Source organism: Zea mays, chromosome 1, assembly GCF_902167145.1.
Source record: "Zea mays cultivar B73 chromosome 1, Zm-B73-REFERENCE-NAM-5.0, whole genome shotgun sequence".
Classification (NCBI taxonomy): Eukaryota; Viridiplantae; Streptophyta; class Magnoliopsida; order Poales; family Poaceae; genus Zea; species Zea mays.
Genome location: NC_050096.1, coordinates 272051550 through 272078183, shown reverse-complemented (window position 1 = coordinate 272078183; position 26634 = coordinate 272051550). Strand labels below are relative to the sequence as shown.

The 26634-nt window shown below is 46.0% G+C and overlaps 1 protein-coding gene across 1 annotated transcript; it reads left to right on the top strand.

Moving 5' to 3' along the window:
- The first annotated feature begins 17451 nt into the window (after positions 1–17451).
- LOC118473245 (serine/threonine-protein phosphatase 7 long form homolog) lies at positions 17452–24215 on the top strand. Its single transcript, XM_035962075.1, has 7 exons — positions 17452–17495; positions 17601–17673; positions 17763–17932; positions 18021–18325; positions 18871–19012; positions 19095–19226; positions 24212–24215. The coding sequence occupies exons 2-7, from the start codon at positions 17602–17604 to the stop codon at positions 24213–24215; spliced, it is 825 nt and encodes a 274-aa protein (XP_035817968.1). The 5' UTR covers positions 17452–17495; position 17601.
- The last annotated feature ends 2419 nt before the right edge of the window (positions 24216–26634 follow it).

Sequence of the window (26634 nt, the reverse complement as noted above, 5' to 3'; positions counted from 1 at the left end):
GGTCCCCAACAAGCGCGTCACACTCTTTATTTGCTTGTGATTTGTTTTTGCCCTCTCTTTCGGACTCGTCTATATTTCTAACGCTAACCCCGGCTTGTAGTTGTGCTTAAGTTTATAATTTTCAGAAGTCGCCTATTCACCCCCTCTCTAGGCGACTTTCAATTGGTATCAGAGCCTGGTGCTTCATTAGAGCCTAACTGCTCGAAGTGATGTCGGGAAAACACGCCAAGAAGGAGATGGTGACCGGCGAGAAGCCTGCCACAAACCATGAGAAGGCTCCATCGGGAGAGTCCCGCAACAAGAAGAAGGAACACAAACAATCCTAAGGGTGGAAGTACTTAAATCGGGACTTGGGCTAGGAACAGGTGATGTTTCGTCCGGGTTAATTAAGGATTGGATGCGTATGTAGGCCTGTATGATCAGGGACTATCTTAACTGGCCACATGCCCTGGATATGGGACATGGTAAGCTTGAACCCGGCTATTCCATACGTGAAAAGACAACCACGCACTGGGCATGGGAGATGGTGGGAGTAGCGTGTACCCTCCTGGTTAGAGGCTGGATGGAGGAGTACTATGCTCCCGGGTAGCGCGGACCGGTTCACGTTGTGGAGGATCTGTGGGAACGGTTGACTTATGCAAGGGTTAAGTGCTACATATGTCGTGTGGTTAGAGATCCTCAGCTGAGTAAATCGATTCGGATCGCCGTTATATCCTCGGAGAGTGGAGACTTGATCTCCGACCTACAACCCAAGTCAGGATGTAAACATATGAATAAAAATGTTGTTGCATTGATGAGATGGTGAAATTAGACTAGATGCAATCAGAGCCTATTAATATTTAATCTGGCGTTAAAATATTGAAAGTAAGGACTAACTTTAGTAAGCTATTTCTGCAAAAGTATCTAAGTTGATTCTTGCTAAAGCCTTTTCCTTGATGCCTATTCACCCAGCATACCTTTGAGAGTCTTTTCTTTAGTCGGGTAAGTCTTGCTGAGTAATTCCATACTGAGGGTTTTATTCCCTGTTGTTTTTCAGGTTGTAGTTTTGTGCTGCTGATGATGGTGTTAAGTGCTCGTGGGCTCGGCCTTCTTATAAGTCTAAGTACGTCTTCTATACTTCTTATTGAGGATGGTCACTTGAGCTAGCATATATTTCAAACTTATACTTTTGTAATCACTCTGATAAACATAAAGTAAACTTGATGTAACTTGTAAATTTTGGTAATAAGATTTCCGCTGCAAAATTTTTGGGTGTGTGATTTGTGTTTACTTAATCCCGCGGTTCGGGTTGTAAGTGGTTTATCCGAGGTCCTTGGGGCACTCGAACAGATCCTATTAAGTTATCTGGTGCACATGCATAGCCGTCTGAGGTCTTTGAGGCAAGGACATGTGCATGTGGTCCTAATAACTTAGGAGGTTCTGCCACACTGGTCACTTTATTGCTAACTGTCCCGATAATGATAGTGACCAGGGACAAGAAAAGAGCAGGAAGAGGGAGAAAAAGAAGTCCTACAAGAAGGCGAAGGGCGAGGTGCACCTTGGCAAAGAGTGGGATTCGGATTGCTATTCATCCGACTCCGACGACGAAGGACTCGCCGCCTCGGCCTTCAACAAGTCGTCTCTCTTCCCCAACGAGCGCCATACTTGCCTAATGGCAAAGGAGAAAAAGGTAAGCATTCGAGAAACTCCTAAATATACTACTTCTAGCGATGAAGATTCTAGTGATGATGAAGTAGACTATTCTAGCTTATTTAAAGGTTTAGATAGAGCCAAGGTAGAAAAGATCAATGAATTGATTGATGCTTTAAATGAAAAGAATAGACTCTTAGAAAAGCAAGAGGATATATTGTATGAAGAACATGATAAGTTTATTAGTGTACAAAAATCTCTTGCTTTAGAAACTAAAAGGAATGAGATTTTATCTTCTGAAATTTCTGCTTGCCATGAGTCTATTTCTAGTTTGAAGAATGTTAATGATGAGTTAAATGCTAAGTTAGAAGTAGCTAATAAGTCTAGTTCATATGTGGAACATGTCGTAATTTATAATAGATGCAAGGATTTTGATGTTAATGCTTGTAATGAACATCTGGCATCCATTACTAAATTAAATGATGAAGTTGCAAGTCTTAATGCTCAACTTAATACTTGCAAGGTGGATTTTGATAAACTAAAATTTGCAAGGGATGCCTACACTATTGGTAGACACCCCTCTATTAAGGATGGGCTTGGCTTTAGAAAGGAAGCCAAGAACTTAACAAGTCAAAGGGCTCCCATTTCCGCCAAGGAGAAAGGGAATGCCCCTATGGCTAATAGTGCTCAAAGGAATCATGCTTTCATCTATAGTGATAGACAATTTTCTAGAAATGCTCATAGGAATTATGCTTATGATTCACATGCTATGATTGCTTCAAGTTCTTCTTTTGTGCATGGTAGAAATATGCCTAGGAAAAATGTTGCTCATGTGCCTAGGAAAGTATGTAATGAACCTTCTACAATTTACCATGATTGCAATACTTCTTTTGCAATTTGTTGTAAGAATAAGAAAGTAATTGCTAGGAAGTTGGGGGCCAAGTGCAAGGGAGACAAGACTTGCATTTGGGTCCCAAATACTATTATAACTAACCTTGTAGGACCCAACAAGAGTTGGGTACCTAAAACCCAAGTCTAATTTGCCTTGCAGGTTTATGCATCCGGGGGCTCAAGTTAGATTATCGACAGCGGATGCACAAACCACATGGCAGGGGAGAAGAAGATGTTCACCTCCTACGTCAAGAACAAGGATTCCCAAGATACAATCATATTTGGAGATGGGAATCAAGGCAAGGTCAAAGGCTTAGGCAAGATAGCCATCACTAATGAGCACTTTATCTCTAATGTATTTCTAGTAGAGTCGCTAGACTATAATCTGATGTATGTTAGTCAATTGTGCCATATGGGTTATAATTGTCTATTTACAAATGTAGATGTGTCTGTCTTTAGAAGGAGTGATGGTTCACTAGCTTTTAAGGGTGTACTAGATGGCAAACTCTATTTAGTGGATTTTTCGAAAGAGGAGGCCGATCTAGATGCATGCTTAATTGCTAAGACTAGCATGGGCTGGCTGTGGCATCGCCGTCTAGCACATGTTGGGATGAAGAACCTTCACAAACTTCTAAAGGGAGAACATGTGTTAGGTCTAACAAATATGTTTTTCGAAAAAGATAGACCTTGTGCAGCTTGTCAAGCAGGCAAACAGGTGGGAAGCGCTCATCACAGCAAGAATGTGATGACCACATCAAGACCTTTGGAGCTACTTCACATGGACCTCTTCGGACCCGTCGCCTACCTCAGCATAGGAGGAAGTAAGTATGGTCTTGTTGTTGTTGATGATTTTTCCCGCTTCACTTGGGTATTCTTTTTGCAGGATAAATCAGAAACCCAAGGGACCCTCAAGCGCTTTCTAAGGCGAGCTCAAAACGAATTTGAACTCAAAGTGAAAAAGATTAAAAGCGACAACGGGTCCGAGTTCAAGAACCTTCAAGTGGAGGAGTACCTTGAGGAGGAAGGAATCAAGCACGAGTTCTCCGCGCCCTACACACCACAGCAAAACGGTGTGGTAGAAAGGAAGAACAGGACGCTGATAGACATGGCAAGGACGATGCTTGGAGAATTCAAGACGCCCGAGCGGTTTTGGTCGGAAGCTGTGAACACGGCTTGCCACGCCATAAACCGGGTCTACCTTCATCGCCTCCTCAAGAAGACGTCGTATGAACTTCTAACCGGTAACAAGCCCAACGTGTCTTATTTTCGTGTATTTGAGAGTAAATGTTACATTCTAGTAAAGAAAGGTAGGAATTCCAAATTTGCTCCCAAAGCTGCAGAAGGGTTTTTGCTAGGTTATGACTCAAATACAAAGGCATATAGAGTCTTCAACAAATCATCGGGTTTGGTTGAAGTCTCTAGCGACGTTGTATTTGATGAAACTAATGGCTCTCCAAGAGAGCAAGTTGATCTTGATGATATAGATGAAGATGATGTTCCAACGGACGCAATTTGCACCATGGCGATTGGAGATGTGCGACCACAGGAGCACCAAGTGCAAGATCAACCTTCTTCCTCAACATTGGTGCACCCCCCAACTCAAGATGATGAACAGGTTCCTCAAGAGGAGGCGTGTGATCAAGGGGGAGCACAAGAGGATCAAGTTGTGGAGGAAGAAGCACCACGGACCCCTCCAACTCAAGTTCGAGCGACGGTTCAAAGGAATCATCCCGTCGACCAGATTTTGGGTGATATAAGCAAGGGAGTAACAACTCGCTCACGTCTAGCTAATTTATGTGAGCATTACTCGTTTGTCTCTTCTATTAAGCCTTTCAGGGTAGAAGAGGCCTTGCTAGATCCGGACTGGGTGTTGGCCATGCAGGAAGAGCTCAACAACTTCAAGCGAAATGAAGTTTGGACCCTGGTGCCACGTCCCAAGCAAAACATTGTGGGAACCAAGTGGGTGTTCCGCAACAAACAGGACGAGCACGGGTTGGTGACAAGGAACAAGGCTCGACTTGTGGCAAAAGGTTATGCCCAAGTCGCAGGTTTGGACTTTGAGGAGACTTTTGGTCCTGTGGCTAGGCTAGAGTCTATTCGCATTTTGTTAGCCTATGCCGCTCACCATTCTTTCAGGTTGTTCCAAATGGATGTGAAGAGCGCTTTTCTCAATGGGCCAATCAAGGAGGAGGTGTACGTGGAGCAACCCCCTGGCTTTGAGGATGAACGGTACCCCGACCACGTGTGTAAGCTCTCTAAGGCGCTCTATGGACTTAAGCAAGCCCCAAGAGCATGGTATGAATGCCTTAGAGATTTTCTAATTGCTAATGCTTTCAAGGTTGGGAAAGCCGATCCAACTCTTTTCACTAAGACTTGTGATGGTGACCTCTTTGTGTGCCAAATTTATGTCGATGACATAATATTTGGTTCTACTAACCAAAAGTCTTGTGAAGAGTTTAGCAGGGTGATGACACAGAAATTCGAGATGTCGATGATGGGTGAGTTGAACTACTTCCTTGGGTTCCAAGTGAAGCAACTCAAGGACGGCACCTTCATCTCCCAAACAAAGTACACGCAAGACTTGCTCAAGCGGTTCGGGATGAAGGACGCCAAGCCCACAAAGACTCCAATGGGAACCGACGGACATGTCGACCTCAACAAAGGAGGTAAGTGTGTTGATCAAAAGGCATACCGGTCTATGATAGGTTCCTTGCTTTACTTATGTGCTAGTAGACTGAATATTATGCTTAGCGTTTGCATGTGTGCTAGATATCAATCCGACCCAAGGGAATGTCACCTTGTAGCCGTTAAGCGGATTCTTAGATATTTAGTTGCTACGCCTTGCTTCGGGATCTGGTATCCAAAGAGGTCTACCTTTGACTTAATTGGATATTCAGACCCCGATTATGCCGGGTGCAAGGTTGATAGGAAGAGTACATCAGGGACGTGCCAATTCCTAGGAAGGTCCCTGGTGTCTTGGAGCTCAAAGAAACTAACTTTCGTTGCCCTATCCACCGCTAAGGCCGAGTATGTTGCCACAGGACAGTGTTGCGTGCAACTACTTTGGATGAGGCAAACCCTCCGGGACTTTGGCTACAATCTGAGCAAAGTCCCACTCCTATGTGACAATGAGAGTGCAATCCGCATGGCAAACAATCCTGTTGAACACAGCCGCATAAAGCACATAGACATCTGGCATCACTTTTTAAGAGACCACCAGCAAAAGGGAGATATCGAAGTGTTTTATGTTAGCACCGAGAACTAGCTAGCCGATATCTTTACCAAGCCTTTAGATGAGAAGACCTTTTGCAGGCTGCGTAGTGAGCTAAATGTCCTAGATTCGCGTAACTTGGATTGATCTATAGCATACATGTGTTTTATGCCCTTGATCATGTTCCTTTATGCATATTATTGCTTATTTATGGTGCTCAAGTTGTGCAAGGGATCCCTGGACCTCACAAGTCCATGTGTGAATGATGCACATATTTAGGGGGAGAAATGCTACAACTTGACCCTTTGAGACTAACCGTGTGCTTGAGTTTACTTAATTTAGTCTCAAAGGTGGATTGAAAGGGAAAGGTGAACTTGGACCATGCAAGACTTCCACTGCACTCCGATGAGAGGGTAATTTACTCCAAGTTCATCTCCATGCTCTTATTGCCTTTTTACTCTTAATTGACGATTTTGGTGAGGCAATGGGGTTTAAGGGCCAAGAATGATCCCGTTTTGGTGCTTAATGCCAAAGGGGGAGAAATTAAAGGCCAAAGCAAATGGATCAACTACCACTTGAGAATTTTGAAAATAGTAGAGTTAGCACTTTTGATTTGTCAAAATTCTCTTATGTGCAAAATTTGGCCTCTTGTGGGGAGAATGTAGGATTATGGGAAAAGGGGGAGTTTTTGGCTCTTGATCAATTTTTCTCGTGGAATACCTCTCTTTATGCCTAAACAAGTGTGTTTGACTTAGAGATAGGAAAATGAGTTCGATTTCAAAAATAAACCAAGTGGTGGCAAAGAATGATCCAAATATGCCAAATTTGAATAAAAACATTTCTTGTTCTCAATTGCTTTGATGTTGCACTTCTTTTAGTTGCTTTTTCATGTGTTGGCATAAATCACCAAAAAGGGGGAGATTGAAAGGGAAATGTGCCCTTGGGCCATTTCTAAAGTGTTTTGGTGATTAAGTGCCCAACACATATTGAGTGAGTAATTATGTGCCAAATGATGGATGAAGTGCAAATCAACAAGAAGGTATGATTCTAGACTTAGTACATTGGTTTTTGTGTACTAATATATTTGTCTAAGTGCTGGAATCAGAGAAAAGAGAAGAAGAAAAGAACTTGGCTCGAAGCAGCCAAGACTCAGCTCAGTCTGGCACACCGGACTGTCCGATGGTGCATCGGACAGTGTCCGGTGGTGCACCGGACAGTGTCTGGTGCGCCATGGTGGCTTCTGGTGAACTGGCCACTCTTGGGAATTCGGCGGCGGCGTACGACTATAATTCACCGGACTATCCGGTGGTGCACCGGACTGTCCGGTGAGCCAACGGCCGCGAGCGCAACGGTCGGCCGCCAAATCCGCGGGCGACGCGTGGCCCGCTCCAACGGTCGGCAGGAGGCACCGGACAGTGTCTGGTGCGCCAACGACTACAATTCTGCAACGGTCGGCTATGCTATTTTAGGAAGGCAATCTGCACCGGACAATGAACAGTGCCTGTCCGGTGGTGCACCGGGTCCGGTACGCCATCCGACAGAAGGCAAGAATTGTCTTCCCAGATTGCCTCCAACGGCTCCTAGCTGCCTTGGGGCTATAAAAGGGACCCCTAGGCGCATGGAGGAGTAACCCAAGCATTCTTTGATCATCTCTAAGCACCAAGTCTCCATTCTCGCGCATTTGATTCTTTGTGATAGTGGTTGTGTGCGTGTTTGTGCTCGTGCTTTGAGTCTTGTGTGTGTTGCTCTCCCCTCCCTTACTTCCGTGCTTCTTTGTGATCATCAATTGTAAGGGCGAGAGGATCCAAGTTGTGGAGATTCCTCGCGAACGGGAGATAGTAAAAGAAAGGAAAACACAGTGGTATTCAAGTTGATCATTGGATCACTTGAAAGGGGTTGAGTGCAACCCTCGTCCATTGGGACGCCACAACGTGGAGTAGGCAAGTGTTATACTTGGCCGAACCATGGGATAAATCATTGTCTCTTGTGCTTTTCTTCTTCGTGACCATTGTGTTTCACAAGAGCTTGGTCCTTAGCCACTTGATTCTATTGAGCTAACACTTAACCAAGTTTTGTGGCTACAAGTATTTGATTTTTACAGGATCACCTATTCACCCCCCTCTAGGTGCTCTCAACACCGGACTGTTCGGTGTGCCAGCGGAGCAATGGCTACTTCGCGCCAACGGTCGTCTGCAAAGGAACAGTGAAACACTATAGTGTGCGCCTGCGCGCGCAGAAGTCAGAGCAGGCGTCAGAAGGCGCACCAGACAGTGAACAGTGACTGTCCGGTGGCCCCACTTGTCAGAGCTCCAACGGTCGAACCCTAACGGTTGGGTGATGTGGCTAGCGCACAGGACTGTCCAGTGCGCCATACGACTGCAGCCATCCCCAATGGCCACTTTGGTGGTTGGGGCTATAAATACCCCCAACCACCAACACTTGAATGCATCCAAGTTTTCAGCCATTGCATTCAATACAAGAGCTCTAGACTTCACTACAAGACACAAACAAGAGATCAAATCCTCTCCCAAGTCCAAAGATCATTCCAATCAAATAGTGACTAGTGAGAGAGACATTTGTGTTCACTTGAGTTCTTGCGCTTGGATCGCTTTTCTTCTTCTTTCTTTCTTATTCCCAACTCAATTGTAATTAAGACAAGAGACACCAATTGTGTGGTGGTCCTTGTGGGGACTTAGTGTCCCGATTGATTGAGAAGAGAAGCTCACTCGGTCTAGGTGACCATTTGAGAGAGGGAAAGGGTTGAAAGAGACCCGGTCTTTGTGACCACCTCAACGGGGAGTAGGTTTGCAAGAACCGAACCTCGGTAAAACAAATCACCGCGTCACACTCTTTATTTGCTTGTGATTTGTTTTCGCCCTCTCTTTCGGACTCGTCTATATTTCTAACGCTAACCCCGGCTTGTAGTTGTGCTTAAGTTTATAATTTTCAGATTCCGCCTATTCACCCCCCTCTAGGCGACTTTCACATACCACCCAAGGGCGTCTTGGGGAATGCCAGGGACTCCGGTGTAATGCCCTAGGCTCATATGGCCTTAGGGCATAACCGCCATGGGTTTGGCCCCAGATGCATATAGGTGATAGAACTTAGATATGTTAAGGGGTGAATAGCCAATAAAAATCATACTATAAACTCACAAGCCACTAGAGCAAGGTTTGATTAATATAAACATAGCTTTTAAACATCTATTTTTGTAGTAGCACTGTTTTTGTATCCCGTCGTATACAAACCACTAAACAATTCTAGTCGCATGGTCTTTAGTTTATATTAATAGATGCAACTACTTACATAGCAAGAGATATTAGACGAATTCAATTGTTACTAGTTACAATCCACACAAGGCTAGTTGAGCAAATACCATACAACAAGTAAATAAATGTAACTACAATAGTAAGTATATGGAGTAAACCAAACAGGACAACAAATAACAAAAGAATGCAAGATGTCCTCGAGGTTTGGTTGCTTGCTGGCAACCTACACTTGCTAATTAACATCGCACACCAAGCCTAAAATTAGAATGTTGTAAGAACCACACTAGAGAGACACTCCAACAATCCATGATTTCACTAAAATTGCTCTTTATGGTTCTTCCACGAGGAATGAGCATAAGATCCCCTTATAATTGATATCGAAGCTACCAATAATCTCTAATAGATGCTTAATGATCCCACAAACTTTGGGTCATCTAGGTGATGCTAATCACAAAGAGTAACAAGAGTATAACATGTCCAAGTCGCTCAACTAGTGTCACAAGATGCAACAACTATATGTGATACACTAGAAACTCTTCAATCTTAACCAAAAGATGATATATAAGATGCAAGTGAGTGGACAGTGTATCTCCAGACTCAAGAGGAGTTCACAAGTTTTTGGAGTGCAAGAATGCTATCTAGGGCTAGTCATGGGGGTAAATTTATAAACCCACATTAAAATCCAACTATTACATCTTGAAAGGCTGAAATCAAGGGTACCAGATATGTCTGGTACACCACCAGTTCATACATCTAAATCGTCTGATGCCTCCTAATGGTTGTAGTTTAATGGCTAAAAACTATCCGTTAACATCTTATATGTATCCCATGTGTACATCGAACATAGCACCAAATATGTCCGATACATGTCAGAGCTGACCGTGCAACTGACATAATAGTAATTTTGTAATAATTCGTTTTATTGATTATACTCTTGATTTTTAATTTTCAGATAAGAACCGATTCAACTATGTGTGATCTTGATGCGATAGATGCCCTTGCTTCAAAACTAAAAGTGGAGGTATATATAACTATATGAGACCATCAATTTTTTTTCATTCCTGTTTACTTTTATCTATTGCCATTAAGTTTTGCTAATTAAGCGGAGCTATTTAAGTTCCTTATATTATTGTACAAGACAGCTAGTTAATACGTTCTTATTCAACTCGATGAACTACTGTTTAGTTAGCTTATTCTTATCGTATTTACAAATAATGCACCTCATGTCTTAGAAACAGTGATTTATGTTGATAATTTGCAGGACGGACGAGTGGAGAGAATGCTGGTGATTGACGAGGTGGTGTTGGACTGTTGAGGCCTCATGCAAATGATTTGGACTTCTATGAAATATGGCCATGTCGATTGTTGTGTCGTTGCCTGCTTGTTTTAATGGTTAATCCTTTCAGCTACAAAACTATGAACTATACCATACTATGATGTTCTATAAACTTAATTATGAACTACATCCTGTCAGTGGCGAAGCTAGAGCAAAATATAAGGGGGTGCACGTCTCTTGTGGGTGCATAGGAATAAAATTTGGGTGATGCATATATGGTGTAAATTTGACTGTTACCACTGTTTTTTGGATTTTTAGGGGGTACATATACATCCACAGTGCACAACATAGCTTCGCCCCTGCATCCTGTTATACACTTATATTGTTTGATATTGTTATTTTGCTTATGGTTTGGGTGTTTGGTGTTTTTGTCGTGCCGAGTGATATACTAAAATGTCAATACGTCATATATGATATATTGTATGTGCTGAATGCTCATGTTGTGATCCTGATTCATGCTAAAAGTTTAATGGCGGCCTGTTTACTAGCTATGCAGACATAATTTTATTCGTTACATCAAGTCGATCGTTTGAAGCGGTTACATTACATGGGTCGATGTTTCCGATTTAAATTTACGACCGGACTGCTACCAATTATTTCTAATGGATTGTATCATTTTCCTACTATTATATTACTTCCGGTATCGGTTTTCCTGACCGGTGCTTCTGTTCATAATCTCAGTTCAGTCTCGAATTATAATGTAGTTTTGGAAACAAGTAAAGTGTTTTTGCCGAGGGTTCGTGATTGTTTTCGGTAGTTAGCAAAGCCCAAACGGTCGTGTTGCCGTGGTCGTTTATGTTGTTGGGCCCAGTATGATGGGCCGGACGATCATATGGTCGAGAGGGCTTTCGTTTTTGTTGCTTGGAGATTTGACCTGGGACTGGGAGAGGCATCTAGAAGCCAGGGAGCAACGAGCGAGCGTACGGATTCATCACGCCATTTCATGTGGACATGCACCTGGCCTGATAATTCCACCTCCCTCGCGGCTCGTGTCGTTGGAACACAGAGGAAGATCCACGGACGCCCTCCCCCTGGATCACGTGTTCAGATTCAGATCATGCGCACGCCGCTGCAACAGGGCGCCCGTGCCTGGCCTGTACCGTGGCCTGCTGCGTGCGTGCCTATCGACGTGAACCCCATCTCTGCGCGAAGTGACACTTCAATAGCGTGCATGGTTTGAGTAATGAGATAGTCCATTATTTTCTCATTTCTTATCTTTTTGTTTGGTTTTTAGAATGAAATGATTTGATCCACTATCAGTTTATTCCTTATAAATTGATAATTAGTAATAACATGAGGAATAAGTTTATTACACTAAATTTATATAATGAACTCATAATGTACCACTTTATTAGAATTGATTGATTCTTCAAACCAAACATTGTAAAATTTGGAGTGCTCGCCAAGGACTAGTGAAGGCCATCAGGTGGGACAGGGAGCGAAGCTCATCGGGTTCTTAGCCGGCAATCCACCTGAATATCTGATAATGATAATCACTCATGAACACAATAGTAATAATACTCGCTGGGCATTATGAGTACTTGCGTATCTGCTTTCTCTGGTATGTAGTGTCCACATTTCCGAGGCAAATCAGGTCTCGACAGGGCATTCTGGATTCGTCAAAGCAGCCCATCATGTTAGCGTATGTACGATCTAGAACCCATTTCACGGTTCTTCAAGCATAAAATAAACACACACCCAAGATATAGAGTAATACAATATAATTAAACACTTTCTTAATAAATGTCTCGTTTTTTTTCTTGTGTTGAAAATAACCTTGATCTTGTGCGCGCATACACTATACTATGTATACAAATATACACTTAAAAAATGAAGCCGAAAAAAATTAGACACAAATTATTTAGTAGGCTACAAAACATAATTATAGACATAGATCATCAAGATATGTTCAAATTTGAGTAAAATGTATTATCCACGGTTTTCGAGCTTGGCGTTCTGCGTCACTTGGGTCCACAAATTCTTAAACCCAGAAAAACAAAAACGGTGTTGTACCGGTCCATCCAAAACCTGAGTCTACTATTATTAATTTTTGTAGTAGTTAAAAGTTATTGGCTAGATTATTAATCACTAAAATTTGGTACATGTAGGCGTCTTATATGGTGGGTAGTACAGGCCGTCTTTGGATTGCTTCCGCCGAACCAGAAAAAAAGGTCGTTGACCATTGTCAGCGCGTATGTTTAGATGGAAGCCGATTATTGACCGGGCAAAGACACGTGCCCAGTATTTTAACCTGACAAAACTTGGCCGTTCCGTGGCAGCCAAAATCTGGTCGGTCAAGGCATGGCCACGGGTAGCTTTGGCCTTTGGGCACACCGCACATCCAAACATACCCACAGTGTCTTTGACCAGTAGGTTCGTTTTGGATTTTTTTTAAACGATACCAATACCACCATCATTTCCAGCTTATCCTTTTTTAAAAAAAAAGGTCAAACCAAAAACAATTTATTTTCAGATCATTTTCATCTCAGCCCATATATGCATTTAAGAATGATTTGTGACCAATGCCAAGTATGGAGAGACGAGACATATGGCGAATTTCCACCTTGGATCTTTCAGCACACGAGCAGATTATTAATCGCAAGCATATCTCCGATCATCCATGTGTTTCCATCTCCTCTCCGGGCCGTATCTCTCGTCGCCTGTTGGCCGATGCCCAAACGAGGGAGGGGGGGGGGGGGGGGGGGGGGGGATCGATAGATAGTCACGTACACATCCAGCTTCTCCTTTTGGTAATCTTGCCTCATGCTGCTGCTATCTACCGTACAGTGTACACAAATCGGACATTTTTTTAGTAATTTCCAAACGCAGGAACCTTTCGTTTTTCTAGCCACGCGTCAATGTTGTCCAGTTTGGAAATTTCACCAGGCAAAACTGGTTCCGACAGCAACGAGCCAAAGATACCAAGGGAATCACTGCAACATATCCCATGATTGGGGGCTTAGACTCTGATGCGTGTCGCCGAAGTCAGGCCAAGCTCGCGCCCCTCACGTCATTTTCCCCGTGGCCTCGTCGGGCCAAGCTCGCGCGCCGCAAGCGGAGGGAGCGTGGTGTCTGACTGGCTGCCGACTGCCGAGACAGACAGAAGAGTCGAGGCCAGGACGCCCGCCAGCGTGACGGCGACGCTGGTTTTGCCCTGGCCTGGGCCGCCAACGTGACGGCTAGGCGGAGGCAGCACGCGTCGCGCCCGAATTTTTTGTATTTTAGCCCCTAAACTGAAGTAAATTCACGTTTAGACCTAAAAAAATTTTAAATGCAGTTTTGGACCCTTTGCTCGGCGCCATAGGTCGTGGCGCCGAGCTAACACAGCTCGGCGCCACAGCCTATGGCGCCGAGCTTCGTGACGTGTCATCCCGCGTGGCACCTAGCTCGGCGCCACAGATCTTGGCGCCGAGCTAGGAAATATCCGCCCGACGCCTTCCTCTCTGCCCGTTTCGTCTGTTTTTCAGTTTTCGCGCCGAGCCCACCGCCGCCGTTAGCAATTCGCTCGCCGCCCCGTCGCCGTCGCCTTCTCTCCGGCCACCCGCACGCCCTTCACCGGCGGCGCGGCCGCTAGTCTCCGGCCTCTCCGCCCGGCGAGCTCCGGCGAGCACAGCCGCGGTCGCTCGGCGAGCTCCGGCAAGCACAGCCGAGGTCGCCCGCCCCGTCCTCCTTCGTCGCCTGGGCCGGCCGCCGCCTAGCTCCCCGGCCACCGCGCAGCCTGCTCGCCGAGCTCGGGCCCCGGCAGCTCCGTCCCCGACCACCGCGCTGCCTGCTCGCCGCAGCTCCTTCCCCGACCGCCGCGCGCTCACTGCCTGCCACCGGTAATTTTATTTTTTTAATTTCTTAGTTAGTAAACTGTTAGGGTTTGTTAGTGGTTAGTAATTAGTTAGCTATCCAATTATTTATTGTTTAGTAAATAGTAGCTATTTTGTTGTTAGTGTTTATTAAAATAGTTAGCTAGTTTGTTGCGTAGTATATTGTTAGTGTTTAGTAAATTCTTAGTGATTATATAGCTACCATTTTGTTTAGGGCATTGATATTACATGTTTTCTGTGTTGGCAACCATCGTGTTGTCGTTTAGTCGCAGGTTTTATAAACATCACTTTACAGGGGAGGTGCTGCCAAATTTTTTACTGACAATTTTTTTGTACGTAGGTGTTCGTCCGACCGACTTGACCTTCTCCACCGTTAGCTGGAGTCGTACGCGTTCTCAGGTATACATAGTTTTCGTACATTATTTATAGATTATGTAATTTCGTTTGATGTGTTCATTTAATATTTACTATATGGTTATTAGTTAATATATATATATTACTTAGTAAGTTAGTAGGCTTAAGTATGTAGCCATTATTGAGTTAGTAATCCATTTTTGCAATAGATGGACAGCCTAGTAACACTATACCATGGAGGAAGGGTGGAGATAGATGCTTATGGGAGTGTTACTTTTGATGGTATGAAGATCGTGACCATGTTGTTCGTTGAAAGACCAACTTTTGACCAGCTTTTGGCTCGAGCTTGTGAGGAGATTAGTTGCGACATAAACGACCCTAGAATATCAATTCAGGGTTTGTTGTCCCATATTACATATGGAACAGTTGTCCGACGGTTGATCTCCATTACCTCAGAAGATGATTGGGTGATATATTTAAGAATTGTGAAGACGATGGTTCCACCGTGTTTGGATGTGGTTGTTCAAAAGTTACCTGTTAGTCATTGCGCAGGTCCAGTCGGGTTGTCTCCACAAATGCCAAATGCATCTCGTATTGAAGCTCCTTTGGTAGAGCTTCATGAAGAAGTCGTTGTTGTGCCCGATGCTCAATCGGGTCCGCACGAGTATGGGATTTGTGGGGCTTCTAATGCGGTGGTACCCCCCCAAGAGATCCCATTGACCCAGGATCCAGTTGACGATCATCCTAGTAAGTGTCTTCGACACATTGTTCGTATCCATCATTATTTCATTTGATTAGACTTTTTAATGTGGTTTTTCTTGCTCCGACCCGATGCAGGATCTCCACATATCGATAATGCTGATGTTCAGATTGATGTGCCTGTGTCATATAATATGGACAACATATGCAGGGCATCCAATAGTGTTGATGTTCAGATTGAGGATGAGGAGGAGCCATATGAGGCTGCACGGGCCGTAGATTCTGATGATGACCGTCCGGTTCAAGAAATGACCGAGCAAGAAATTGCACTCATAAGACGTTTGTGTCCGGAGCGAGACCCTGCAGTACATGAATTTAGCAGTTTAAGTCAATCCACCCGTGCGTATGCTGAAGGACGTGACGATGAACTGCTAGAGGCTCCGGATAACGCCGACAGCATTGAGATTAAGGTTGGCTTACTTTTCAAGGATCTGCCTACACTGAGACGATGGCTACAGGAATATTCTGTGAACCGGAAGAGGCCGTTCAAGGTGAGACATTCGTATGCACAGCGTCGTTACACTGTTGTGTGCGAGGTGCCAGAATGTAATTGGAGGGTATGTGCCCGAAGGCAGAAGGACACCGGAAAGTTTAAGATCACCAAAATTGTAGGTCCACACACTTGTGCCCAGACAGAGCTGAGCTCTAAGCATCGTCAGTTGACATCTAACCTGATTGCGAAAAGGATATTGGGGATATTGAAGGGTCAGCCAAACTTGAAGGTGAAGTCAATTATGACCATGACTTCGGAGTTGTTTGGTTACAGGATCAAATATGGGAAAGCATGGAGGGCAAAGCAGCGAGCATGGAAGATGATATACGGGGATTGGGAGGAGGGTTACGAGAAGTTACCAGCATTGTTCAATGCAATGAAAGCAAAAAACCCAGGCATGCATTACGAGTACATCCCTAAACCTAATGAATGGAGGAACGGCAAAGAGATATTTTATCGTGCTTTCTGGTGTTTCTCGCAGTGCGTAGAGGCCTTCAGGCATTGTCGTCCCGTGCTCTCTATTGATGGTACTTTTCTTCTTGGGAAGTATAAGGGCACATTGTTGGTTGCCATATCATGCGACGCAGATAACTCACTGGTTCCTTTGGCATTTGCTTTGGTGGAGAGGGAGAACAGAGATAGTTGGTCTTGGTTCTTGCGGCTTGTACGCATCCATGTCGTAGGCCCTGGACGCGAGGTTGGTGTCATATCTGACAGACACCAAGGTATTCTTAATGCAGTGCAAGAGCAGATTACTGGCTACGCACCCATGCACCACAGATGGTGCACTCGACATCTAGCAGAAAATCTTCTTCGAAAGGATCATAGCAAGGCTAACTTCCCCCTTTTTGAGGAGGTATGTCGTCAGTTGGAGGTTTCGTTTTTCGAGGATAAGTTGAAGGAACTACAAGATGCAACAAATGCTGAAGGTAAGAACTGGATTGCTGGATTGCTGAGGGAACCGCACAAATGGACAAGGGCCTACGACGTAGGTGGCTGGTGGTTCGAGTTTCAGACTAGCAACATGGCCGAGTCATTTAACAGTGTGCTCAAGGGTATACGGGGCATGCCAGTCAATGCTATAGTAACATTCACTTTTTATAGGCTTGTGGCTTGGTTTAATGATAGACACGCGCAGGCCAAGGCAATGCAGACCCGAGGGCAGAGATGGGCACCTAAACCAACATCACACCTTAATAATGCAAAGGAACGTGCCCATAGACATGAGGTACAATGCTTTGATGAGGAGCTGGGTAAATACGAGGTAACAACACTAGGCGGCATAACTTCGGACGGTGAGGTGTGACCTTCGAGGACACATGTCGTGTTACTTGATGCATTCTGGTGCGGATGTGGTAAACCTAGACAATACCATTTTCCATGTTCTCATTATGTTGCGGCCGCACGTCATCGTAACTTTGCATTTGAGAGCAGAATACCTTCTGAGTTCAGTGTAGAGAGCTTAGTACGTACCTGGAGCCCTCGTTTTGAGCCATTTCTTGATGAGTCACAATGGCCAACGTACACCGGTCCGGTATACGTTGCTGATCCAGCGCATCGATGGGACAAACGTGGTAGTAGGAAAAGGAGCCGGTGCAACATGGTTATGGATCAGGTTTCCGGTCGCAGTAGGAGAGGACGAGCGTCCCCCTTTCTCGTGGACCCAGAGCAGAATGAATGCGGAAAATGCGGTAGACTTGGCCACAACTCACGTACATGCATTTGGACACTTAGTCAGGTGTGATATATTTTTTTATACACAAATTTTATTCTAATATGTCGATGTTTTTGTTACACTTTGTACACAACTTATATTCTAATATGTTGATATCTTAATTTGCAGGATGGCGCAGTTCCACTTGCTGGACCCTCACTACGACGAGCACCACAGGGGCCGTCTCACCGCAGAGGGAGAGGTAATATTTTGTTTGCTATATTTGCGACCTATATTTGAATTAATATATGCGACCTATATTTGACTAATGAAAAATCTTTTGATTGCTAGGTGTTGCCCGTTCTGCGGGTCCGGACCCACGACCGGTTTCTGGAGGAGATGAGGTACGATGAGAGGTACACTCCTCTCCTACAGAGGGCTGGCTTGGACGTCTTATCGTACCAGGTCCGCCGTGGGCTGCCCACTTTCAACCCAGCGGCGTTGACGGCTCTGGTCGACAGGTAAAGACTTCTCTAGTTGTTTAATATTTACAATTATCAAATCTACTTTGCATACTAATGATTTTTGTATTCTTTTGTCTTCCAATAGGTGGCGGCCAGAGACTCACACTTTCCACCTTCCCTGCGGTGAGATGACTGTGACGCTTGAAGATTGCCAGAAGATTCTTGGTCTCAGCATTATGGGTCGTCCAGTGACCGGTCAGGCATCACCAGGCGGTTGGAGGCAGAGGGTGGAGGCCTTTCTTGGGAGACTGCTTCCGGATGAGCTACGAGGTAGCCACAACACCGGAGTCCCACTGACCTGGCTTAGGCAGAGCTTTGGGCAGTGTCCACCTGGTGCAGATGAGCAGACAGTTGGATACCATTGTCGAGCTTGGATTCTCCATCTCTTTGGTTCAGTTCTTTTTCCAGACGCAACAGGCGACAGCGCGTCATGGATGTTTCTGCCCTGCCTGACTGACTGGGATACGACCGGAGGTTACAGCTGGGCTTCAGCAGTGTTGGCCTTCCTGTACAGGCAACTTTGCGAGGCTTGTCGTCGTTCGTCGAGGACCGCCAGCTTAGGTGGATGTGTCTACCTACTACAGCTGTGGATGTGGGCACACATACCCGTCGGGCGACCCAGAGAGTTTCCTCCTCGTGAGTGGTTCGTGGTAGCCGGACATCGGCTTAAGCCCACGGCTGCTTACCGCTGGGACCAGGTCGAGGAGCCATTCGCACGACACCAGCGTGCTTACGTGGAGTACTCAAACGAGCTCGACGCACTTACTCCATCGATGGTGAGTTGTCTCCTTTTTTCTTTTTACATGTCCTTTCTACTTTTATCACACGACACCAGCGTGCTTACATGGGCTTTCTAAAACTTTTGCAGGTGACTTGGCAACCGTATCTTGATCCATATTTCGCCAGCATACAGTTGAGCAGCATGTGCTCAATAGACGAGAACCTCTACCTCATGAGGTGTCCCCTCATCTGTTTTTATGCTGTTGAGTACCACTTGCCCCACAGAGTTGCTCGACAGTTCGGATTGCGCCAGGAGTTTCCGGTGGAGCCATTCTCGACTTCAATAGAACTTCATAAGTGAGTTACTACATGCACTTGTTATTCTAACTAATAATTGAAATATCAGTTAGTCGCTAATATATGGTTCTAACTTTTGCAGGTTCGACAGACAGAGACAGAAGAAGGTCACGGACTTCGAGACGCACCATCGTGATTACATTGATGAATGGGACCAGCAGGGGGATCTGAACTATGAGAATGACCAGGCGCACACAAACTACAACTTCCGGAGGTATTTGATTTGGTATTCTGGTGTGACTAGGTGCAAGTTGAAGGGACAGTGGACAGCAGCAGACTACGCCGAGCAAGAATCGTCAGACGACGAAGACACAGCTTTCGACATAGCTGCTCGGCACGGGTCCCAAATTGAGGCTGCTCCAATCCTTGATAGAGTGGTAACTATTTCTTTACTAAAATTAGAGATTTCAATTCAATGAGATATGTCTAGTTTTGAGCATCCTAATGTCTTAACTTGTGATAGGGAAACTCTATGCTCGTATCTGTTGTTGAACTCGAGCGTATCTCACAGAGAACTTCAGATACTACTACGCTATCGTTACTATCAGTGAGTATCAATGTCTAACAGAAAACTTGTTTATTTGTATGTTGTAACATATGTCTTTAACTAACATTTCGATTACAGAGGGTATCACGTCGTCTTCGTCGAGCAGCGGCTCGGTGTGGATGCCGGTCTCTAGCGGGCGTTGACGTGCAGCTGCCTGTGCCTCGTATGGAGCAGGACGTTCAGCCTCCCATTTGTGCAGTTGGACCATCTACAGCAGGACTCAGCTCGTCGCGATCGACGCGGGACACGTTTGAGAACGTGGCCCAGGACGACGACGATGACGACGACGACGACGACGATGGCGCTGGCGCTGGCGCCGCAGGTCAGGTGGAGATTGGACCGTCTCAGTTGCAGGATGCTCCTACAACTCAGGCATCACAGCTGACACCACATAGAAGGCGTCCACGAGACCCTTACACTCCAGGCACCGACGCTCTTGGGGCCAAGGGCAAGGGTAAGACTAGGAGGAAATGAATACTTTTGTGATATGGACTGTGTGATTTGGACTTATGCTGGAGACGGTTGTAATATGAACTATGTTTTGTGTTTTGGACTATGTGTTGGGGAACTTGTATTTTGGACTTTGTTTGTGGACATTATATGAAGAACTATGTTCTGTGGATGTTTTTATATTCGATGTGATTTTGTGATGTATTATATGTTGAAATGCTTATATGTCTTATAATATGTGATTATTTGAACTGTGGTTGTTAATAAAACAAGGGGAACTCTTGCAAAATTTTTTTGTGAATCGTAAAAAACATAATAATCAATAAGTAACGCATCTTTAGAGTTCTAAATTATTTTTGATACGTAAATACTACATAATAGGCTACAATTCTTCAGTCTGAATCACAATCTATGAGTAACTCATCTTCGGAGTCATCCGTCTCGCAATCCTCAACAACAACCTCATTCCACTTGCTGCATTGTCCTGCATCACACTTGTCACCAGTTCTTTTGTAATAATTGGCTTCTGCTTCATCTGCAGCTTGGGAGAATAGCTCATCCTTAGCCTCAGCCTCATCAGACTTCTTCTTGTAATAAGCTGCCTCTACCTCTGCGGCGGCCTGTGACAGAAACTCATCCTCTTCCTCTTGAGCACGTAATCCTGCCTCAGCTAGTGCTATGAGCTCACTCAACCTTGACATGTCGTCCTCCTCTTCTTTATGTAATCCTGCCTCTGCGAGGGCGATAAGCTCACTCAATCTAGATGTGTCGTCGTCCTCCTCCTCCATCAGCTCAACCGTTGCCATTTTATCCTGAACATATCTCGCATGCGCCTCATCGGCCAAATAGTTTACGCCGCTTCCAATCTCTGCAAATATAATGAGAAAATTAAGTTAGCAAAGTCAGGATAAATAAATTGTACTAACATAATTATAATATCATTTATCTCACTTACTTCCCTTGAGGCGATCAGCAAGATTATCCAACATCTGTTTCTCGGCTTGAGCCGCTTCCCATTCCCTTGCATCCTGTGCTCTCTTCTCATCTGCCGCCTTCAACCTCCTATACTCTGCACGCTTCGGGCTATCATAAAAGGCAGACTTTGCTTCCCTACGCATGTCGCGTATGCGATCGTTAATGTACGAATCAACGAGCTGAGATCCACAACGCATCTTCTGTCCCATTATTCTCTTGGACTCTATTGTCCGCATCACCTCTCCTTTGTCGTCGTAACTCTCCCAACTGCATTTCCTCGTCTCCTACAAAAAAATAGTAAGTACCGCTATAACATTACATCTGGTGCAAAAAAAATACCAACCTCATCGTAATCGACCATATGTCCACAAAAATATCCAACGCCAAGCTCCGAAGGAACTAATCCATACTTAGCTTCAATACCACATTTGCAGAGTACTGGATCAAATTTGACCTCTTCTGCCGCCCACCCCATGTATCTCTTTTCCTTTACCTGTGGCTCTGGCCAATGGGACAAAGGACCATACAACCACTCTCTGAAACGACACTTACGCCACCCGTATGGCTGCAGGAGAAAAAATTAGTAATTTATTGTAAATAAAAACTAGTTCATACATTTAGCGTATCAATGGGCTCACATAATCAATGTTCGGACAACAGAACTGCTTGTCATAGTCTTCGTCGATGACAGCACGGTCTCCACAATCGCATCGAGGCGGTGAGTCCATCCGCCTTTCTGTTGCTACCTCCTTCTCCGCATCCGTCATTGGTGGAGGATTCGGGGGAGGAGGTACCCAACGCTTAAAACGCTCATGAGTGGTCCTTCCACTCAACCAATTAACGAAAAGAAGATATCGAGGGTCAAATTTATCAGGACCATCGATCCACTGGAAAAAGAAACACCTCTGATGTCCCTAAAATAATTGAAAGATGCACTATTACATATCTACAAAATAATGAATGCGAACAAAATTAAGTGACAAGTCATAAGCTACGTACGTCCAAAGTGCCACAAAGGTAGTAGCAGCGAGCAGCCGTGTCTGGATGTTGTGATTGATGTACCCAAGCCAGTCTGCCACAGTCACAGTTAGGCACGGGGAGTTCAGGAGGAACAGGAGCATCCTTACTAGATACGTCCGGATATAACTCCCGAGGACGACCTCTCTTCTGCCACAACGCCTCTCGGTACATGTCTTTCATCTAATAAACGATTATAATTATCACTTGTACCTATTATGCTTTATAATAAGTCTACACAAACTAATATTCGAAATAATAATATAATAGGTGTATACAAATTATTTAACTAACAACCCAATATACAAAACGAATCAGTTCGAAATCATACCTTGGCCTACGAATTGAACCAACTCAAATCTTTGAATCCAGCAATTTTTGACGAAGTTTGGAAATGGGATGAAATGAGCTGCTCTCGGCCAGCCGCGCGGGCGTTTTTATAGGCATTCGTAGCTCGGCGCCAAGATCTGTGGCGCCGAGCTACGAGGCCGCGCCGCCGCCACGTCGGAGCCAGGTAAGCCCTGGACGCAACTAGCCGTTGCGGCCACGTCAGAGCTCGGCGCCATAGGCTGTGGCGCCGAGCTGTGTTAGCTCGGCGCCACGGCCTATGGCGCCGAGCAAAGGGTCCAAAACTGCATTTAAAATTTTTTTAGGTCTAAACGTGAATTTACTTCAGTTTAGGGGCTAAAATACAAAAAATTCGGGCGTCGCGCTCGATGATGGTGGCATCGCGCGGCCACGCGGAGAACGGCGGACGCAAGACAACGGATGCTTTCGGCTCGTCTGGAATCTGGTGGCGTTGTTGCCGTTCTGTAATGCTTTCGGCAAGCGGCGGATGGCGCGCTGGCGGCACTTGAGGTCCGCTGCTATATGGGCAAAAATCTCCCCAGGTCTGAACTCGACTCAACTGCCGGCAGGCTGTCTGATCGGATGAATCTCGTCTGGTCGGTGCTCTCCCCGTGTTGGCTTCACACTACACCGCCGAGCAAGTTGGGGCTGTTAAGGAAAAAATGATTTCGTCTACGTCAGCAATCCGGAGAAAGAAACACACTTAATATCAAAGGTGGAGATTAACAAGATCGACAGTCATTAGTTAATAAGATTAGTGTTAATAATATTTCTTTATGTAAATCCTGTTCTCGAACAGGCACCCCTCTCCCTCTCTCCTACGACGAGGAAAACGTCCTTAGCGAACAGATAAGTTTTCTGTTGTTTCACTATGTATAAATACACACAACCATTGAATGAAAAGGATACGTATCATTTGCTTCAGTCCCTTCGTTTTCTAACACGTTATCAGCACCCGCTCTCGCCAGAAGAAGAAGAGACGAACAGGGAAGGAAGAACGATGTCAACCGAAGACAATCCAACAGAAGAGGAATTATGTCTTGTGGATAGTTGCACCACAAACACTATACTCACAGAAATAAGATATTTTCAAACTATCAAAAGAAAAGAAGGAAATGTTTTAACAATAGCCGGTAGAGATGTTTTGATAGTTGGTTCTGGATGAGCCATTATCACTCTACCAATGGGCACACAGATTATAATCGAGGATGCATTATTGTACCCCGATTCAACGCGTACCTTGTTGAGTTATAGAGATATCCGTAAGAATGGTATTCATGTGGAAACACATGTAGAAAATAAAGAAGAATTTCTTATACTTACCAAACTAACCGGATATGGCAAACAAATATGCGAAAAAATTCCATCTCTAGATTCTGGATTGTATTATACATACATCAAACCTATAAAACATGTTACATATAAAGTAATCTTTCAAAATGTCGATGCCTTCAAAATTTGGCATGATCGACTTGGGCATCCTGGCATAGGGATGATGAGAAAGATTATAAGCAATTCTATCGGTCATGATTTAAACGAAGCAAAATTTCCCTAATCTTCGGATTATGTATGCACTGCCTGCGCTACTGGGAAATTGATTTTGAGACCATCAAATATTAAAATCAGAACCGAACCACTTCAATTCCTTGAAAGAATTCAAGGTGATATTTGTGGACCAATCGAATCTAGTTCAGGACCATTCATATACTTTAAGGTTTTGATTGACGCATCTACAAGATGGTCACATGTGTGCTTATTATCCACACGAAACCATGCATTTGCTAAAATAATGTCTCAAATCATTAGACTCAAAGCAAATCACCCTGAACATAGGATTAAATCAATTCGATTGGATAATGCAGCTGAATTTTCCTCCCATGCTTCCAATGATTATTGCATGGCTTTGGGAATTGAAGTACAACATTACATTCCATATGTCCATACTCAAAATGGTTTGGCCGAATCATTGATTAAGAGAATCAAACTGATTGCTCGTCCATTACTGATAAATTGCTCTTTGCCTTCGTCATGTTGGGGTCATGCGGTTTTACACGCTGCTGACTTAATCCAACTACGACCAATTGCATATCATGATTATTCTCCCATACAATTAGTATGAGGTGATCCACCAAGAATTTCCCACCTGCGTAAATTCGTTTGTGCAGTATTGTCGGCGTTTTAAACCCGGGGGGTCCCTAGACCGACGAGTAAATTATCGTCGCGTGCCCCAGCCCAGATGGGTCGGCGCGAGACGGAGCGCGAAGGGGGGAAGCAGCCGGAGGGAGACGGGCGTGAGAGGTGGAATCCCGCGGCCTTCGTATTTGTCCCGCGCCCTGGTCGGGTGCGCTTGCAGTAGGGGGTTACAAGCGTCCACGCGGGAGGGAGCGAGCGGCCTCACGCGAGCGCCGTCCCGTCCTTCTCCGCGCGGCCAGCCCTCGTAAGAGGGCCCTGGTCCTTCCTTTTATAGGCGCAAGGAAAGGATCTAGGTGTACAATGAGGGGTGTAGCAGTGTGCTAACGTGTCTAGCGGAGGAGAGCTAGCGCCCTAAGTACATGCCATCGTGGCAGCCGGAGAGGTTTTGGCACCCGGTTCGTGTGATGTCGTGGCCGTCGGAGGAGCGCCGGAGCCTGGCGGAATGACAGCTGTCGGGGCTGTCGAGTCCTTGCTGACGTCCTCTTGCTTCCGTAAGGGGGCTGAGAGCCGCCGTCGTCATAGAGCGTGCGGGGCGCCATCATTACTTGTCTGGCGGAGCGAGCCAGATGGGACGCCGGTCTTGTTCCCCGTAGCCTGAGTCAGCTTGGGGCAGGGTAATGATGGCGCCTCCTGTTGACGTGGTCGGTCCGTGCCCTAGGTTGGGCGAGGTGGAGGCTTCTCCGAGGTCGAGGTCGAGTCTGTCTTCCAAGATCGAGGTCGAGTCTGAGCCTCCGGGTTGGACGAGGTGGAGACCGTCGGCTGATGCCAGGGCTGAGTCCGAGCCCTGGGGTCGGGCGAAGCGGAGTTTGTCGTCCTTCGTGGCTGAGCCCGAGTCCGAGCCCTGGGGTCGGGCGAGGCGGAGTTCGTCGTCTTCCGGGGCTGAGCCCGAGTCCGAGCCCTGGGGTCAGGCGGAGCGGAGTTCGTCGTCTTCCGGGGCTGAGCCCGAGTCCGAGCCCTAGGGTCGGGCGGAGCGGAGTTCGCCGTATTCCGGGGCTGAGCCCAAGTCCTGGGGTCGGGCGAAGCGGAGTTTCCTATGGCGTCTGAGGCCGGACTTGGCTGCTGTCAGCCTCACTCTGCCGAGTGGCACAGCAGTCCGAGCGGCGCAGGCGGCGCTGTCCTCTTATCAAACCGGTCAGTGGAGCGGCGAAGTGACTGCGGTCACTTTGGCTCTGTCGACTGGGGAGCGTGCGTCAGGATAAAGGTGTCAGGCCACCTTTGCATTAAATGCCCCTGCGATTTGGTCGGTTGGCGTGGCGATTTGGCAAAGGTTGCTTCTTGGTGAAGACTGGGCCTTGGGCGAGCCGAAGGTGTGTCCGTTGATGGAGGGGGCCTCGGGCGAGACGTAGTTCCTCCGGGGTCGGCTGCCCTTGCCCGAGGCTGGGCTCGGGCGAGGCGTGATCGCGCCCCTTGAATGGACCGATCCTTGACTTAATCGCACCCATCAGGCCTTTACAGCTTCGTGCTGATGGGGGTTACCAGCTGAGATTTAGGAGCCTTGAGGGTACCCCTAATTATGGTTCCCGACAGTAGCCCCCGAGCCTCGAAGGGAGTGTTAATACTCGCTTGGAGGCTTTTGTCGCACTTTTTTGCAAGGGGACCAGCCTTTCTCGGTTGCATTTTGTTCCGAGGGCTCGATGCCTCCCTCTGATGGGATTCCATTACAAGATCGTTCCCGCTGGTCTCGGAAATGTCCTAGGGTACCTCGGGAGCGTAGCCCGAGCCTTGGTTATGTATCGAACGTACCCAGGGTCATCCCTCGCTCTGTGTTTGAGGCGGCTGTGAACCCTTCGAGGGCCAGCCTACGAACCCCTGATCAGTAGTGGGCGCGGAGCCCGAGTGGCCTGAGGCGGCTGTTGAACCCTTCCGAGGGGCTGGCCTTCGAACCTCTGACCAGTAGTGGGCGCGGAACCCAAGCGCTCTGAGGCGGCTGTTGAACCCCTCCGAGGGGCCAGCCTTTGAACCTCTGATCAGTAGGGAGGCTCGGGGCCTGTTTCCTTCACGGAGAAGGATCCTTTTCGGGGTATCCCCCTTTCCCGGTCCCTGTTGTAAGAGAGAGAAAGAGGAAAAGGAAAAGGATACAAAATCGAATGAC

Excerpts from the sequence above, each read along its gene's own strand:
- LOC118473245 (XM_035962075.1), top strand. The coding sequence starts at position 17,602 with ATGGCGCAGTTCCACTTGCTGGACCCTCACTACGACGAGCACCACAGG. Across the intron at positions 17,674-17,762 it reads GTCTCACCGCAGAGGGAGAG|GTGTTGCCCGTTCTGCGGGT; the intron begins GTAATATTTTGT and ends TTTGATTGCTAG. Across the intron at positions 17,933-18,020 it reads TTGACGGCTCTGGTCGACAG|GTGGCGGCCAGAGACTCACA; the intron begins GTAAAGACTTCT and ends GTCTTCCAATAG.